This window comes from Panthera uncia, assembly GCF_023721935.1.
Source record: "Panthera uncia isolate 11264 chromosome E2 unlocalized genomic scaffold, Puncia_PCG_1.0 HiC_scaffold_19, whole genome shotgun sequence".
NCBI classification, from domain to species: Eukaryota; Metazoa; Chordata; class Mammalia; order Carnivora; family Felidae; genus Panthera; species Panthera uncia.
Genome location: NW_026057588.1, coordinates 6073666 through 6092192, shown reverse-complemented (window position 1 = coordinate 6092192; position 18527 = coordinate 6073666). Strand labels below are relative to the sequence as shown.

General features: G+C 41.3%; 1 protein-coding gene across 1 annotated transcript; it reads right to left on the bottom strand.

The window, feature by feature from the left end:
- Nucleotides 1-2748: 2748 nt before the first annotated feature.
- Nucleotides 2749-18079, bottom strand: ZNF613 (zinc finger protein 613). Its single transcript, XM_049621399.1, has 4 exons — nucleotides 17916-18079; nucleotides 13695-13821; nucleotides 13337-13432; nucleotides 2749-7519 (listed from the first exon to the last, which is right to left on the bottom strand). Exons 1-4 carry the CDS (start codon nucleotides 17931-17933, stop codon nucleotides 5916-5918), a joined length of 1845 nt encoding a protein of 614 aa, XP_049477356.1. The 5' UTR covers nucleotides 17934-18079; the 3' UTR covers nucleotides 2749-5915.
- Between the last annotated feature and the right edge of the window lie 448 nt (nucleotides 18080-18527).

Here is an 18527-nt window from a genome sequence, read left to right as displayed (position 1 = left end):
GCTTTGCTAGGTTTGGGATTTGCTTGGGACTCATCACCCCCTTTCTTCTAATTTCTCTCTCTTGGAATGGGAATGTCTATCCTACCCCTGTCCCACCATTTTTTTTGGAAGTGAATCACCTCTCTAATTTTAGTTCACAGCTGGAGAGGAATTTTGCCTCAGGGTAAATTGTACCAGAAGTCTCACCTATATCTGATTTAGATGAGACTTAGATTATATAGACTTTAGAGTTGATGCTGGAATGAGTTAGACTTTGAGGGTTGTTGGGATGGAATGTGTTTTGCATGCAAAAAGGTCATGAATTGGGGGGTGGTTAAGGGTCGAATATTATGGACTGAATGTTGGTGTCCTCTTAGATTCACGGGTAGAAACCCTAACACCCAGTGTGGCCATATTAGGGGATGGGACCTCTAATGAAGTCATTAAAGTTAAATGAGGTCAAAGGGTAGGGCTCTGATCTTAGTAGTTTGGTGTCCTTAGCACAAGAGTCACCAGAGTGCTCTTTGTCTGTGCAGACAAACTGAGGAAATGCCTTGCAAGGACATGGGGAGACGGCAGCTAGAGTCCTGACCAGAAACCAAATCTGCTGGAAACTGGATTGTGAACTTCTAGCCTCAGGAACTGTAAGAAAATGAATTTCTGTTGTTTCAAACACCCACTCTGTGTTATTTTGTTATGACAGCCAAAGCAGTCTAATACAGTGGTGAGGGGTGCCTGGATGGCTCAGTCGGCTAAGCATCTGACTTAGGCGCAGGTCATGATCTCACAGTTAATGAGTTTGAGTCCCACATTAGGTGAGCTTGAGCCCCATTTTGGGTGAGCCCCGCTTCTCTCTCTCTTCCTCTGTTTCTCTCTGCCCCTTGTGGGATTCTCTCACCTCGCCCTTGCTCACTTGCGTCCTCTCTCAAAAAAAAAAAAAGAAAATTAAACCAACTAGCTTAATTTGCATCCCTTGGATAAACACAATGTAGTTATGATTTATATATATATATATATATATTGCTTATATAAAGAGAATCCTGGGAAACATTTGTGGGATTATGGTAAAAAGGAATAAAAATTTGGATCAGGCAAACTTAACAATATGGGCTGACCATGAATGGATTCTGGCTTTAATGTGTAAGCTCAGTTAGAATGGCTTTAGTTTGCTTTGTTGGTTGAATGTAACCTGACTCAAAGGTGGCCTAAAGTTTAAATGCCAGAAATTTCTTCATATTTTTTAAAGATTCTGAAAGTATATGGAGTTAGAAATGCTAATGTGTAATTATGTAAAGCCAGTTTATCCATCCCCTAAAAATATATCCTAGGGTTTAAAAAAAAAAAAAAAAAAAGTGTCCCAGGAGCATCCAGAAGATAATCTCTTCAACGAAGCTGATCTGGCTGCAGAAAACTGAAGTATACTATTACAAGATTCTAGTACTACATGTGAAAAGTATGATAACTTGAAGATACACTGTTAAGTGAATGATACATTCTGTAAACTCTAAAGGAACCACTTAAATAACAAAGTTACACCTAATGAGCCAACAAAGGATATGAATAATCATAAAACATAGCTACTCCAAAAGAAGGTAGAAAAAGACAAAAAGGAGAGCAAAACCAGATAGAATAAATAACAAATTGCACATTATTTGAACATAACCACATTAATTATGAATGACCTAAATACCCCAATAAAAAGAGATTGTCAACTAGATTAAAAAACAAAACAAACAAAAACCTAGGTCTAACTATATGCTGCCTACTTTTTTAAAAAATACTTATTTTTGAGAGAGAGAGAGGGAGAGAATCCCAAGCACACTCTGCACTAGAGCCCAGTGTAGGGCTCGAACTCACAAACCATGGTAACATGACCTGAACCAAAATCAAGAGTCAGATGCTTAACTGGAACTACTCACTTTAAATACTGAAAACTCACTTTAAATACTGTCACAATTAGGTTAAAAGTAAACCATGTTGGGATGCCTGGCTGGCTCAGTCGGTAGAGTATGTGACTTGATTTCAGGGTTGTGATTTGTAGAGACTACTTAAATAAAAACTTAAAAAAAAAAGTAAACCATGTTTTGTTTTTGTTTTTTGGTGCTTATTTATTTATTTTGAGAGAAAGAGAGAGACACACACAGCATCTGAAGCAGGCTCCAGGCTCCGAGTTGTCAGCACAGAGCCTAGTGTAGGGCTTGAACCCATGAACCCCAAGATCATGACATGAGTTGAAGTCAGACACTCAACTGACTGAGCCACCCAGACCCAAAAAATAAACCATATTAAATAGAGATATGAATAATCTAAAAAGAAAGGCCCAATTCAAATTTCTAGAAATAAGACATACTCTTGATGGGATTGATGGCAGAGCAAACATTGTTTCTTTTTAGTGTTTATTTATGTTTGAGAGAAAGAGGGAGACAGAGTGTAAGTGAGGGGTGGGGGCAGAGAGAGAGAGACACACAGAATCCAAAGCAGGCTCTAGGCCCTTGAGCTGTCAGCACAGAGCCTCATGTGGGGCTTAAACCCATGGACCACAAGATCATGACCTGAGCTGAAGTTGGAAGCTTAAAGGACTTATCCACCCAGGTGTCCCTAGCAGAGTAGACATTGTGTAAGAAAAAATTAGTGAACTGAAAAGACACAGCAATACAAACTATCCAAAATGAAAAACAGGTGGGTAACAGGTAAACATAGTTTACCCTATTCGTGTATGCAAAACATCAGTGAACTTTATGGCAAGGCAAAAGAAAGTACAAATTTAAGCATAGTGAGAACAAAAGATTTTATTAAAAAGTGAAAAACTGTTCACAGAACCTGAACTTAAAAAAAAAAGGCGGCCTTATGTTCTTGGCCAAGTGGCAAAAGAGGTATTGTGAGAAATGCCTAGGGGAAACTGCTAACTGCCCTTCACTCTCTGATCAAGATAGTGAACAAACAACAGTATTCTGGGAAGGTTTATAAAATATGAAGTAAAATGTATTACTTATCAACCCAAGACATTGTTGTTATTAACATGTTAATCATTCCTCTTTTTGATATAATGGAATACAGCTATAACCGTTTATACAATGTTCTTGTTCGCTCAATCTAGCATTGATATCAGTTCTAGGTCACTTTTGATTGGTCTTTCAACACTGGTCACATTTTCCTGCCTGATAGGTTTGTCAACTTTATTATGGGATTATGGGGGAGTAGGTACAACAGGGGAGATCAGGATATTTTTGCACTCTATTTATTTATTTAATTTATTGAGAGAGAGGAGAGTGGGGGTGGAGGGGCAGAGAGAGAGAATCCCAAGCAGGCTGTGCACTGTCAGTGCAGGGCCCAGCATGGGACTCGAACCCACAAACTGTGAGATCATGACCTGAGCCAAAACCGAGTTGGATGCTAACCGACTGAGCCACCCAGATGCCTCTCTTACAAATATTCTTGAAGCGCTCCTCTTACAAAGAATTGTTTTGGGATACATTGAGGTTACTTGAAAAGTTTGGTCCTTTCTGGCCCTGTTTTATTATTTGGTTAGTTAATTTCTTCCTGGCCCTGCTTTAAATCTCAGTTAAGCAAGATTGCTTATTGGATGGGATTCAGTCAACTAACCATGTGTATCAAGTGCCTACCCTATATCACATATTCTTCTAGACATCTTGTATACAGGGGTTATCAGAAGTTCCCTACCCTCATGAAGCTTATAGTCTAACTTTTACAGTGTATAACTTACATTCAAGACCTTACACTTGAGCATAAAGTTGATATTGTAATATGGTTTGTATTAAAATTGGTAACGTTTATACATGACCCAAGGTCTTTATATTCCATATCAAAATCTCGAAAACAAGTGAAATGTTCTCTTCAAGTGATTCTAGTGGTGTTTATGTCATTGATTTACAAAAAAAATCAACTGCCTAAATGCCACTCAACTATCTCGTCTGACAGACCTCTACCTTTAGTTTCTCCCTGAGACCTGACCTCATGCCCTTTTCAGATCAGTTTTTCACCAGTAGACGTGGTCTGAACTTCTTCCTGTATTGTTTATGCCAGCCCCTGTGATTACCCCTGACTACATTTAACTAATTATACATACCAGATTCCAAAAATACTTTCCAGGCTGGTTACAGGCCTTCAGTAATTCCAGCACTAGATTCACCCTACTCTTCCAGAAACCCTATGCCTACTCTAGGTCCAAATCCAAGTCTCTCTGGCTTTGTGGAGCATGAGATACCAGTCCAAGGCTGATTCTATGAAGATCTACTTTTGTCTTCCTCGTGTTTGTAGGACTCAGTCCCTCTGAGTTGAAAGAAAATGGGAATAGATGCTAGGAAGAATGTTGGGGTGGTTCCATCAATGAAGCAAAAGTTAGGGTTAGACAGGGTACTGTCTCCAAGGGGAGGCAACTGGATAGTTATCCAGGCATTTAGAACTTCAGATTCCCAGCATTCTGAGAATTCAATAATCAGGGAAGGGACGGGGAGAGCTAGGATGGAAGTAATCCTCTTAATTTGTGTTCAAATTGCCTACCTTACTTTCTCATGTTTTCGAAAATGACTACTGAGAGCTTTGTTGGAATGTATTGTTATTTAATGTGTAGGTTTAAATTACTAATTGTACTTGGGCTTTTAGTTCATTTTGCAAACCTGGGTTCTCTATCTTTTCAGGTCTAGAAAATTTTAAAAATCGCTTTTATGGTGACATTGTATAATGCTTGCTCTTATTTTTAAATTGAAATTAAACTCATCAAAGGACATTAAATTATATTCATGAGTTTAAAATATTCATTTCTTTTTGAAGGACTTCAGTTGCCTGAAATAAAATCTAAAGCCAAAGAAATGCAACAAGGTAAACATTATATGATACTGAAGAATTTTAGAATTGAAGAAAATTTTAGAAAAAGAGAAAGAGGTGCACCTGAGGTTACTTGGAAAGTTTGGTCCTTTCTGGCCCTGTTTTATTATTTACTTAATTTCTTCCTGGCCCTGTTTTAATTCTGAATGGCTCAGTTGGTTGAGCTTCCAACTCTTGATTTCAGTGGAGGTCATGATCCCAGGGTCATGCTTGAGTCTCTCTCTCCCTCTGCCCCTATCCCCAGCTCACATGCGTACACTCTCTCTCTCTAAAACAAAATTAAAAAAAAAAGAAACAAAATTAAAAAAAAAAGAATCCACAAATGGGAAAAGTGAATATAGTGTGATAATGTTAGCCAGTGATGTAGGGCAGAAACTATCTCCTCTAAATTATGGAATCACTAACATGGTAATTAGGAATGTGGTTCAAGGTACCCTGTCTGAAAATGTTCATCAGGTGTATTACATGACATATAGGTCAAATTAGAAAAGGTACATAAAGCTCTCAAATGTTCCTCATCTTCACAAACCTTTGTTTCACAAGAACTTTAGTATTTCGTTAAAGGAATTCCACAATTAGTGGATTAACAGAGTTTTATTTCTCTGTGATTTTACCTGCTAATGCATGAGGCAGAATGTACCACTGAAATCCCAGCCATGTTCACTGCTTTTTTTTTTTCTTTTAATGTTTATTTTTGAGAGAGACAGAGCTGAGCGGGGGAGGGGCAGAGAGAGAGGGAGACACAAAATCTGAAGCAGACTCCAGGCTCTGAGCTGTCAGCACAGAGCCCGACACGGGGCTTGAGCTCACGAACCGTGAGATCATGACCTGAGCCACCTAGGTGCCCCACGTTCATTGCCTCCTGTTTCTCCTCAGTATGAACTGACATATTAAGGGTAGGGACTTTCCCATTATTGCCATGTCTCTACTCACTATAAGCTCCCTGATGAGCTATGTTGATCACTGATGACAGACAGAGTTGGTCTTCTAAAACTAGCCTCTGCACTCATGGGTTTTGTTCGTGTATAACCATATTATCAGCAAGACATTATTGCTCAAGGCTTTTCCTAATTGAATGTACCAGTTTTTTTCTATGTGTTTTTCGTGACATAAAATAAGATGTAATTGACCACTGAAGGCACAACCACATTCGCTGCATTCATAAGGTTTCTCTCCTGTACAAATTCTCCGTTATTTCCTGAGGGTACACATCTGGCAGCTGGCTGTCCCACTAGGACCGCATTCCTATCTTCGAGGAGCCCACTGATGTTTAATGAGGTCTGAGGGATCACGGAAGGCATCTGTGCAGTCACTGTATTAACAGGGCTTTTCCCCTGCATGAATTCACTAGTATCTAATAAGCTGTGACCCTCTGTGGAAGAATATTCAACCTTCACTGAATCTACATGTTTCTCTCTTGTGTGTATCCTCTTATGTTTAACAAGGCATGACATGTGGGAGAAAGCTTTCCCACATTCATTGCATCCATAGGGTCTCTCTCCTGTATGAGTTCTTTGATGGACAGTGAGCATTGTCTTTGTAGTGAAGGCTTTCCCACAGTCACTACATTTATAGGGTTTCTCTCCTGTGTGAATTCTCTGATGTTTAATGAGTCCTGATTTCTGTGAACAAGATTTTCCACATTCAGTACATACGAAGGGAGTCTTTCCTGTATGAAATCGCTGATGTGCTATCAGGCACGCCTTCTGGCTGAAGGCCTTACCACATTCAATGCATCCATAGGGTTTCTCTCCAGTATGAGTTCGTTGATGTATAAGGAGATTGCCCTTCTGAATGAAACCTTTTCCACATTCACTGCATATATAAGATTTCTCTCCTGTATGAGTTTTCTGATGTAGAATGAGTTGTGATTTTCTGGCGAAACCTTTTCCACATTCACTGCACTGATGGGGCCTTTCTCCTCTTTCATTTCTCTGATGTATAATGAGTTCTGCCTTCCTGCAGAAGGCTTTGCCACATTCAGTACATCCATAAGGTTTCTCTCCTGTGTGAGTTCTCTGGTGTTCAGTCAGCTTGAACTTTCTGGAGAATGCTTTCCCACATATACCGCAGCCATGGGGTTTATTTCCTGTATGAGTCTTCTGATGTTCAGTAAGCTGAAATTTCCTGAGGAAGGCTTTCCCACACTCACAGCACTCATAGGGTTTCTCTCCTTTGTGAATTCGCTGATGTTCAGTGAGCTTGAACTTCTTGGAGAAGGTTCTCCCACATACACTACACCCATGGGGTTTTTTTCCTGTATGAATTCTCTTATGTTCTGTGAGCCGAGACTTCTTGAGGAAGGCTTTCCCACATTCAGGACATTCGTGGGCCGTCTCTATTTTGTGTATTTGCTGATGTTTAAGGAATTGTGACTTAGTGCTGGTGGGCCTTCTACTTTCATGGAATTGAATTTCGGTGTGAGTTTGCTTGTGATTAGCACTGAGAAAGGATCTCCCGTCTCCACCAGACTCAGCAGGCTCTTTGTCACAGCTTCTACTTCGGTTGATTAAGTGTGGCTTCAAAGTTTTTCCACGTAAATGAAACCTATCATGATTTGGCCTGAAAGGAAAATGACTTTTGCTCTGATGAACAGTCTTTCCACATGTGTTCAGTTCATAACACTGTTCCATCCTCTTCGGCATTTTGAGATTTTCTAAGTGCTGAGGCAGATGATCGTCAACTCTCTCAATTTCTAGGAAAGAAGACAACGGTGAATCTTTCCACGACCATCATATGGAATAAAACTGCTTCAAAAGTACTGTGGGGTGGGCTGGCTCTTTAGTGGAAAACTTTTAGTATCAACATAAAAGAAATTCCAAGCATATCCTTGTATACATATTCCTTATCTCTTTTTAAAAAAAGCTCTTAAAATTGTAGCTAAATACACATAAGGTAAAATTTGCCATTTTAACCATTTTTAAGCGTACAGTTCTGTGTCATTAAGTACAGTCACGCTGTGGTGCAGCCACCACCATCATCCATCTCTAGAACATTTCTATCTTCCCCACCTAAAAAAATTCTGTACTCATGAAACACTAACTTATCTGTTAGAAATGTTTAAAAACACAGTAATACAAATACAACAAACCAAAAGATGACAGCTGTCAGTGTCATATAGGGTAAATTCACAACAGATCAAGAATTATCTGCTTTGTAAGTAAGGCCCTGGAGACAGTAAAATACAAGGAAGTCACTAGCAGCATCAGATCACAGAGGCTGGAGGGATACCTGATTCAAAATGGTAAGAGACAAAATCCACTCATTCAATACATCCTTCTTAAGTGGCTACTACCATATACCAGGTATCATGTTAGTGTTGGAGAAATAAAAAAATACTCTTTATTTTCACTGAACTCCTACTCTAAGGATGGAAAGAGAAACAGAATAAATACGCAAGAAAAAGAAGAAAGTAGGCAATTGCAAATGTGACCCTAGTTTGAGGAAGCAAAGGGAATGAAAAGTGGAAGAAATCTGGATGTGTTTTGAAGAATGGATAAGACCCATTACTGGATTTATCTGGGGATAAGTAACAGGAGGAAATCAAAGCGTGTTCCTAAGTATTTGGCTTGAGCTAATGGGTAAGTGGGTGATGCCTTTTAATGATGAAGATGTTGTTCAAGTTCAAATGGGATGAGAACAAGTGCATTTTGAAGCACATCACCCTTGAGGTAATTATTAGATATCCAAGTACAGACATGGAAAACCCAGTCAGATATATATGAAACTTGAGAGAGGTCTTAAATGGAGATATGTGGAAATCATCAGAACGTAAATATCACTAAGGTCAGAGTGTTAAACGGGATCACATTTCAGAAGGTCAAGACTGAAAGCAGATGAAGGCACAAGACTATGACCTTAGTCATTTCAACATACAGAGCTTTGGGACTCTGAGAGACTGCTGAAGAGACCCAAGCATCAACCACACTGATAGAGAAATAAGCGGACCCAGTGTTAGAACAAATATCCCAGAGACAAGTCGGAATGTTGGATGCATAGAATCTGATTTCAAAAAAATTCTAACAGACTCTGGGTGCTCACCTTGTTGCTAAAACACGTCATTCTTGTTCATTATGTAGACCATCATCAAATGAACTTTCCCAAACACTCTAACCTTTCTTCTAGGTGTGACACATTCTCATATGTTCTCACAGAAAGAGGGACATGATCATCCTTACAGACTTTTACAACATGCACAGTCTTCTCTACAAGCAGATCTGCTGCACCAGATGTGGGAACTGTCACCTTCTTCATCATACTGTACCTGCATGGAGATCATACTGGAGTTTCTCCCATTTCACTGTCCCTGACAGACTAATCTCTCGTCTTGCCACTAACAGCTTCTTCCTTAATTCTACACTCTTTATGTTATCGGCAAGACTTCTGGTCAACAGTAGACTATTAATAGTTAGGTTATGGGGTATCATTTAAGGGGTCCTAATGGACCACCTTCCTCCTGAATCAAGACTCTGGCAGGTTTGCCTTTAGTTTTACTTAGAACATCTGGCTACACCTTACTATTGCTACAGTGCCTACCTACAGAAATTTAGAAAACCTAACCTCTACCGTGCCCTGTTAATTGCTAACATGGAAAAATCACAAAAGTAACCTGGTGATAAACTTTTACATTAGCATAGTGTGCCCAGTTTACCCAATTTTCCACTCACTAGTCTCCAACAAATACTTTCTGACCTTGATCTTCATGTGGCTGGTTTTAGGCCAATCTTTTGACAGTCCCCATATGGCTGTGCGTATTTCCAATTTTTTGGCATGTTTCTTCATCATCTTCTTCAAAGCCTAGCTATATCTCTTGCAACGTAAGGTACTTTGTGATACTATCATTCTCCATTCCTTCTATACCACTTTAGGTTACTTTTCTTCTAAACTTCTAAAACACAGTTGACTGTTAAACCACATGGGAGGTTAGGGGTGCCAACCCCCCCTTCCCTGTGGTTGAAAATACACATTAACTTTTGACTTACCCAAAACCTAACTATTAATAGTCTACTGTTGACCAGAAGCCTTGCTGATAACATAAAGACATTAACACATATTTTGTCTGTTTATATGTGTTATATACTGTATTCTTATTAAAAAAAAAAAAAAAAGCTAGAGAAAAATGTGTTATTTAAAAAATCATAAATTAGGGGCGCCTGGGTGGCTCAGTTGGTTGGGTGACCGACTTCGGTTCAGGTCATGATCTCGCGGTCTGTGGGTTCGAGCCCCGCGTCAGGCTCTGTGCTGACAGCTCAGAGCCTGGAGCCTGTTTCAGATTCTATGTCTCCCTCTTCCTCTGACCCTCCCCTGTTCATGCTCTCTCTCTCTCTGTCTCAAAAATAAATAAATGTTAAATATCTTAAAAAAAAAAAAAAAAAGATGAGCTCACTTTGGATTAGGGTATGACTGGCATCTTTATAAGGAAAAGGAGATTTGGGACACAGACACAGAAAATATACACGGAAATGGCCATAGGATGACAGAAGCAAAGACTGGAAGGGTGTTCCTACAAGTCAAGGAAGGCCAACAATTTCCAACAACCACCAAAAGCTAGAAAGAGGCAAGAAAAGATTCCTATTTCGACTCTGGAGGGAACATAGCTTGCCAACACCTTGATTTCCAACTTTTAGCATCTAGAACTAAAAGGTAAATTTCTGTTGTTTTATGCCACCTAACTTACAGTTATCTGTTAAGCAGCCCTAGGAAACTAAGATACCTGATATCTATTTTGATGGCAAATCCAGAATCTTCTATTACTCACATCTCAAGCCTAGGGAAGCCACCAATGACCAGGTCTCCTATCTGGCTTTCTGCTTCAACTTCTGCCCTATTCCAGTCTACCCATAGTCAAAGTGACACTTCCAAAATATAAATTATATCTGTCACTGCTATACTATAAACTTTGTTTCTCACTTTACTAGGAGTAAAATCAAGTCCTCAGAATGGACTACAAGGCCCTCCATGACCAACCAACCTATCACCACTACTCCATTGACTTCATCTCCAGTAATTTTCCCTCTTGCTCACTCTGCAGTATCCACACAGGCTTCTTTGATGTTCCTCAGACACATTCTTGCCTCTGGCTCTGCACTTCCCATTCTCTTCATTTTTCACCCAGGAAACCTACTCCCTGTCACTCATCCTCTGCTCACAGGCGTCTTGTAGTCCACAGACATTCCTATTTGTAGAAGGGCAGACCCCATCCCTTCCACCCACTGTTCCGTGATGCCAACGGATTGGTGTTCACAGCCCTTTTCACCACTAGACATAGTTTCTATGTACTTTTCCCACTTCTTAAATTGTGATAAAATCCACAACACAAAATTTATCATCTTAACCACTCTGAGTTTACAGTTTAGTGGTATCAAATATATTCATAATGTCATGCAAGCATCATCACTATCCATCTTCATAACTCTTTTCATCTAATAAAATTGAAACTCTGCATGTTTACTTTTGTTATATTTATGCCTCCCCCTTTCTGAGAGTAGAGACTTTAGGTCTTTGAAAGAAATAAAATTTCTGTGTCATGGATGATAATAGGGTCAACTGCAACTTACTGTCATCAATCTATGGGGAGACAAGGGAAAGCTTTAGGGACAATAATCCATTAACAAAATCTAAGTTGAATTAAGAAAGAGTAGAATTAACAAATATACAAAGGAATTACAGTAAAGCGGACAGGAGGCTTTATTTAGGCTAGGAACTGAGAAGAAGAAATTGTATCCTAATTAAAGAAGAGGAACAGCAGACACCTTAAATACCCTAGAGACTAGAGAAGGTTCAAGGTAATCACAGCATGGCCAGGATTTAAGATGTACAGAAGTACAAGAGAATTTCAAATTAAAAATTTTTTTTAATATTTATTTAAACATTATCTTTGTCTTTTTAAAAACTGAAATTCTCTTGGAGCACACCTAGGTGGCTCAGCCGGTTAAGCCTCCCACTTCGGCTCAGATCATGATCTCACAGTTCGAGCCCTGTGTCAGGCTCTGTGCTGACAGCTCAGAGCCTGGAGCCTGCTTCGGATTCTGTGTTTCCCTCCCTCTCTGCCCCTCCCCCACTGGTGCTCTGTCTCTCTCTCTCTCCCTCCCTCAAAAATAAAAAATAAAATAAACATAAAAAATTGTTTTAAAAAATAAAATAAAAAGACAATGAAACTGTAAAATAATGTAATGTCAATTATACCTCAACAAAACCCTAGCAAATATTAAAAATAAATTTTTAATGAAAAAGATGATGGAAAAGGGTTTTCTTAGAGGGAAGATCATTCTAGTTTCTCACATAAGTGTGAACTCTAAGGAGTTGCCATGGAAAGAGGTAAGCTACAGCTGACCCTTGAACAACACAGGAGTTGGGGTACCGACCCTCTGGGGCAGTTGAAAATATACATGCAACTTTGACTCCCCAAAAACACAACTAGTAATAGCCTATTGTTGATTGAAAGCCTTACTACCAACAGCCAGTTAGCATGTATTTTATATATGTATTATATACCGTATTCTTACAATAAAGTGAGCAGAGGAAAGAAAATGTTAAGGAAATCATACAAGAGACAGTATATTTATAGTACTATACTGTATGGAAAAGAATCCGTGCGTAAGTGGACCCAGACAATTCAAACCCATGTTGTTCAAGAGTCAACTGTGTATAGATTAGACAATATTAAAGGAGATCTCAACTTGGGAATCTCCACAAAGAACAGGAACTTAACATTTTTTAATAAAGTAAGGTTTTAAGGCCTTTGAGACAGAGCAGAGAATAAAAAGAGAACCTTTGAGTAACCCCAGAGTGGGGAAAGAGAGAAGCAGATAAATGCATAAGAAGAGACCAGGTTGGGGCGCCTGGGTGGCTCAGTCAGTTACGTGTCTGATTCCTGATTTTGGCTCACATCATGATCTCATGGTCCTGAGATCAAGCCCTGCATTGAGCTCTGCACTGGGCGTGGAGCCTGCTTGAAATTCTGTCTCTGTCTCTCTCCGCCCCTCCTCCATGCGTGCACTCCCTCAAAAAAAGAAGCAGCTTTAAAAAAGAGAGAGATGAGGTTACCGTGGAAGCAAGGCATCCAAAGGGCGGGGAGGTTGGATGTTATGAAGGGAAATAAGTATTTCCCAACGGGGCAGGAAGGTGTATTAGAAGACAACAATGAATTCAAAGTTTTCTCTTAACAAGACATGGAAGGAAGAATTTCATAAAGAGAGGTGAAAGGGACTCTGACAAGTGATGAAGTGGGAAGATGTGGAAATCTAAGCAAGAATAGTCCTAGGGTAAAAAATGTTGACATCTAAGAAAAAATAGATAGGGATTAGTTCCACGAAGAGATCAAGCAGTATGTTTTCCTCTAAATTCCTACAGCGAGAAAGAGCTCTCATCTGAGGAGAAAGATACATAGAAGTTCCAGTTCTGTAGCCCCAGACACCCTCACCACTATGATGCCTTCCTGAAATGATAAGAAAGTGATTTCCACAGCCTTCCCCTCCCCTCTCCCCCTGCCCCACTGCTGGTTTTCTCTCACCTGGATGGGTTTGACTTTGGACTTCATCTTTGAAAATCCATGGTGGTTCTTCTTGTTCCAATTCAGAGAGTGAATCTGGTTGGCGAGCTTGATACCCTGTATATGGGAAATGACAGAAGACTTATTAGGCTCATCAAACTGCCCTGGGCTCTGCAGTGATATGAGGGCGATACATGTTAGGGACTGCACAATTTGCATGTTCGCAAATCAAAGGCTTTTCTCTGAGACAAGGAGAGCTTCTACCTTCACATCAGGGGCCAGGGAAGGGACTGAAAACCTACACTTCAGCACAGACACGCCACAGCTCTCAGCAGCTGACAGAGGAAAGGCCTCCGAGTGACAGGGAGGCTGTCCTCACCCAGTGACACCAGGTTCCTGTAGTTCTCCAGCATCACATTCCAGTACAGGTCCTTCTGGGCGGGGGCCAGGAGCTGCCACTCCTCCCACGTGAAGTCCACGGCCACATCCTCCAGTGTCAGCGATTCCTGTAACAAAACGGTCCTCTTTGGAAATATTTCCCTTTTATTGAAATGGAAGGTGCGAGGTAATAAAAAATATATATATTGGGCTCTGTCCCCGGTTCCTGGCAGAGCTCCTAAAACCCCTATAATTTCCTAGGTGATAAGGGCCCTGGGAGCATCTTTTATTCTCTAATTGGTCTTTAACTCCAATTTCTCACAGGGTTCCTGAAACCGCTGTAAATTCCTAAGTGTTAAGAACGGTATGAATGTCTTTGTTCTGATGGGGCAACTGGTTGGGCTCCTGGATGCTGCTGGTCACCAGAAAGACCAAGCCATGATTAGAAGCTTGGAACTTTCAGACCAGTTAACTTTCCTTAATTCTCATATCTCTTGAGATATGATATCTATTCTCTTGAGAACAGAGAGGGGCTGGAAAACAGTTAATGATCAATCATGCCTAGGTGAGGAAGCCTCCATAAAATCCCTAAAGTACAGGGTTTGGAGAGCTTCTGGGAGGATGGTGCCTGGAGAGGGGGTGGAGGCTCCATGCCCTTTCCCACACACCTCACCCTACACATCTCTCCCGCCCAGCTATTCACCTGTGTCCTTTATTACCTTTTCTAATAAACTGGTAAGTGTGTCTCCCAAGTTCTGTGAGCCACTCTAGCAAATTCATTGAAACTGAATTTGAACTGGAGGAGGGGTCGTGGAGAACTTCCAGTTTGTAGCCAAATCAGACGGAAGTTGTGAGTAACCTGGGGACCTACTGTTTTTCAATTAACATCTGAATAGGGGACAGTCTTGTGGGAGTGAGCCCTTAACCTGGAATCTGATGCTAACTCTAGGAAGTGTCAGAATTGATTTGAATTGTAGGCCACCCAGCTGGTGTCAGAGAATTGTTTGGGGGGGGGGGTCCCCATGCCTGGCATCAGAAGTGATGTGACTGTGGCAGTGATATGAGAGTTAAGGAGACACAAAGGAGGAAGGGCGAGGTTTTCCCTACTCAAAAGGAATGTGAAGGAAGTGGTTCTGCTCATTTTCACCTTGTAAGCTGTTTCTATTCTTATTTTTTTCAATTAATCACGAAAGAAGCAAAGTCATTAAAATATTCAGTCATTCTTTTATCCCACAAATCACAGATATCTGTGACATGCAGCCATTAAATCCTCCTGCTAACCTGAGATCATTTGCAATCTGTGTATTTCAGCACCTATTTGTCAGTCACTGTATGAAATGCTAGGGACATCAGGGTGACATAGTATGAGTTTATGCTCGTAAAAATGTCTTCACGGATGTAAGCATCTGCCTACATAGATTCACGTAGATATATGCACACACAGGCATGCACATATACACACACACACATAGATACACATAGGTAAATGCCAGAACACAGGAACACACTACCAAGCATGTGTTAATAATGTGCCAGAGAATTGTGGGCCAAAGAATGTATGGAGGGGAACTTTATCACTACGTGTACTATATAATGAGCCTTTTACACTGAAAATGTATCTGACTCTGTGGTTCTTCCTGACACCAAATACATGGTCTCTTCCAATACTAATTTTCCAAGTCTCTGATTCTCAGACACTGGGAGTCCTATAATTCAATCCTATCTGACACTAACTATTCAGAGCCAGCATCAGACCTTACCGGCTTAAGGGCTCACTCGGTTCTACAAGACTGCCTTCACTTCAGAGACCGGTCACAAGTACCAGGTCCCCATGTTAGCTGCACTTCTATGCAACGTGGCTATAAATTTAGGGGTTCCCACAACCTTCCCCTCTCAGGTGTGATTTTGCTAGAACTCACTCAGGAAAATATTGGACTTAAAATTACAGTTTATTATGGGGGCACCTGGGTGGCTCAGTTGGTTAAGTATTCTACTTCGACTCAGGTCATGATCTCACGGTTTGTGAGTTCCAGCCCTGAATCGGGCTCTTTACTCTCAGTGCAGAGCCTGTTTCCCGTCTCCCTGTCTCTATCTCTCTACCCCTCTCTCAAAAATAAACAAACATTAAAAAGTTAGTTTATTATAAATCATACTATGAAGAGGTACTCAGGTGAGGTCCAAAGAGGTCCTGCGTGGAGGAGCCTCTGTCCCCAAGGAGTTGGGGTGCACTGCCCTCCTAGCAGGTGGATGGATCTGCCCACGTGGAAGCTCTCTGAACCCTGTCAAGTTTCTATGGAGGTTCTGTTACATAGGCATGACTGATTAAATCACTGGTTACTGGTGACAGAACTCCAGCTGCAGCTCTTCTCCTGTCCCGAGTTCCAGGTGGAGCTGAAAGTTCCAGCCCTCTAGTCAAAGCTTGGTCTTTTGGGAGACCAGCCCTCATCCTGAAGCTATCTAGGGGCTTACCTTGAGTCACCTCATTAGCATAAACTTAGATATGCTCAAAGGGGCTTGTCATGAAAACAAAAGACACTCCTGCCACTTAGGAAATAATGGGATATAGGAGCTCAGCCAGGAACCAGAGACAAAGAGCAAATACATATATATTTTTTATTATGCCACAATGAGTCATTTGTGTAATTAAAGGCAGTACAAAGGTGGAAGGTGACAACTCGATTTTGAACACAGAAGGCTCTATGTTTTCTGAGATGAGCTGAAGTTCTAAGGCAACCCTGTGTGGATCTCAACAACCCGAGCCAGCACCAGATAAGAACTTGTAACTCCCTCTGGCCAAATCTGTACTCAAACACCAGTCCAGCCACCTGTTCACAGAGGGCCTCTGAAAGGTGTGCAAACCTTCCATTTTACTGGGCACTTTCAGTTCTACTCAAGGACAAATCCAGATGGAAGTAAGGCTGGGTATGGAAGTCATCGGGCTGTGGTCTCCTCAAAAACCAGTGTCTACTGAATTCTACTTGATCTACTCCCACGGGGGACTCAGAATAATCAGGTAAGTAACAGCCATGCTCGTACACTGATTAGAAGAAGGCTGCTGAGATCACACAGCCTACCAGGTCACCTCTGGAAAGAAACCATCAAAGAGAGTTCCTAACGCTTACGTGCCATGAAATGGTGACCTCTCCTGAGGAACTGATATGCTTTGTCCTGAGTCAAGGCATCTGATGTAACTTACCGTGATTTTCTGGCTGCAATGACTGTCAGAGATAGTAAGTAGGTACACACTGATGGTGGCACCAGCAGGATCCTGCAGATCCACACACCATAGTCCAGCACTAGTCATGCACGAACTCTAGGAACAACATGTTCCTGATCCCACTCTGCCCTAATTTTGAAGGGCCATCTATTTCTCCCCAGAGCCCATTTTTCCCCATTTACACTTTTTATTTAGTGGAACTGATTTTTTCAGGCCTCCCCAAATCCATGAAAGACTCAACGTTTGAATACAACAAACCAAAAGTCACTTGGGCCTTCATCATTTTCTTCTGTTTCAGAAAATGCCCAGTAACAGGGATGTCAGTTCTTCTGGATCTGCCCTAATTTTCTGTTCAGAAATCTTGGTCTTAGGACAAGGATGTCCCACGAATGGCCGTATGCAACTCCAAGAACCCCTACTCGTCCTTTACTGGATCTCTCTTATTCCTGAGAATCCAGGACCTGTGGGGTGAAGGGCGAGTTCATTTTGGATGATCCATTCGCTCTGGGCCCAGACACTGACACTGCTGCTGTGCACCCACCTTAAGTCAAAGTCAGTATCTGTAACTTTCTCTTTACTTGGTGCCCCCAAAGGCTTTCTAACCCAGGCAAATAAAACATAACATCTGAATGTGGGGGAGGCATGCCTTTCTTCTGTGAAGCAGAAGTGGCCTGAATGAGGGGTGCCTAGATGGCTTAGTCATTTAAGTGTCTGACTCTTCATCATGGCTCAGGTCATGACCTCACAGTTTGTGAGATCAAGTCTGGCATCAGGCTGTGCAATGACAGTGCAGACCCTGCCTGGGATGCTCTCTCTCAAAATAAATAAACTTAAAAAAGCAGCAGCAGCATGAATGAGAAAGGGAAAGTGGGAAAAAGGACATACAGAAGGTTAGACTCTGGACATATAATCCCTTAAAATCCACATCCCTATTTGTACTTGGTTAAATGGTGCCCCCCCCCCCCCCCCCCGCCAAAGCTATATCTATGTATTAACCCCATGAACCTGTGAATGAGACTTCATGTGGAAAAAGGGTCTTTGCCGATGTAATTAAGGATCTTAAGAGAATCCAGGAGTATCCAGATGGACCCTACATCCAGGGAAGATGAGACCACGTGAAGACGGAGGCAGAGTAGAGACAAGCTGCCACAAGCCAAGGAACACCTGGAGAATCTGTTAGAAAAAGGGAAGGGAGTGAATGGATGTTGGGCAGATGTGCTGGAAATACCCAAGACCACCCCCCAGGGTCAATGATTAACTAGGACTGACAGACCTCAGCAAATTATTACCACGAAAGCATACAAAGCAAAATCAGCAAAGAGAAAAAGTCCAAATGGCAAAATCTGGAGGAAATCAGGTGCAAGCTCTCAAGAGTCCTGTCTCTGTGAAGTCACACAGGAAGCCTTTACCTCCCCCAGCAACAAGCTGTGATAACACACAATGTGTTAGCTTACTAGAGACATGGTGCCCACGGCTCTTAGTGGGGGCTGTTCATGTAGGCACCCACTGCCTAGCACATGCCAAAATCCCAGATTCCCAGAGGAGAGCAGGTGTTGAGAATAAACCATACTGCTTGAAAGAACGGTTTAAGCACAGTGAGCCATTCAATAGGGAGTG

Bases quoted from the DNA above. Each gene is read 5' to 3' on its own strand.
- ZNF613 (XM_049621399.1), bottom strand. The intron at 13,433-13,694 runs GTGAGGACAGCC...TCCCATATACAG, and splicing joins CAGGAACCTGGTGTCACTGG to GGTATCAAGCTCGCCAACCA. The intron at 7,520-13,336 runs GTGAGAGAAAAC...CTTCTTTCCTAG, and splicing joins CCAAAGTCAAACCCATCCAG to AAATTGAGAGAGTTGACGAT.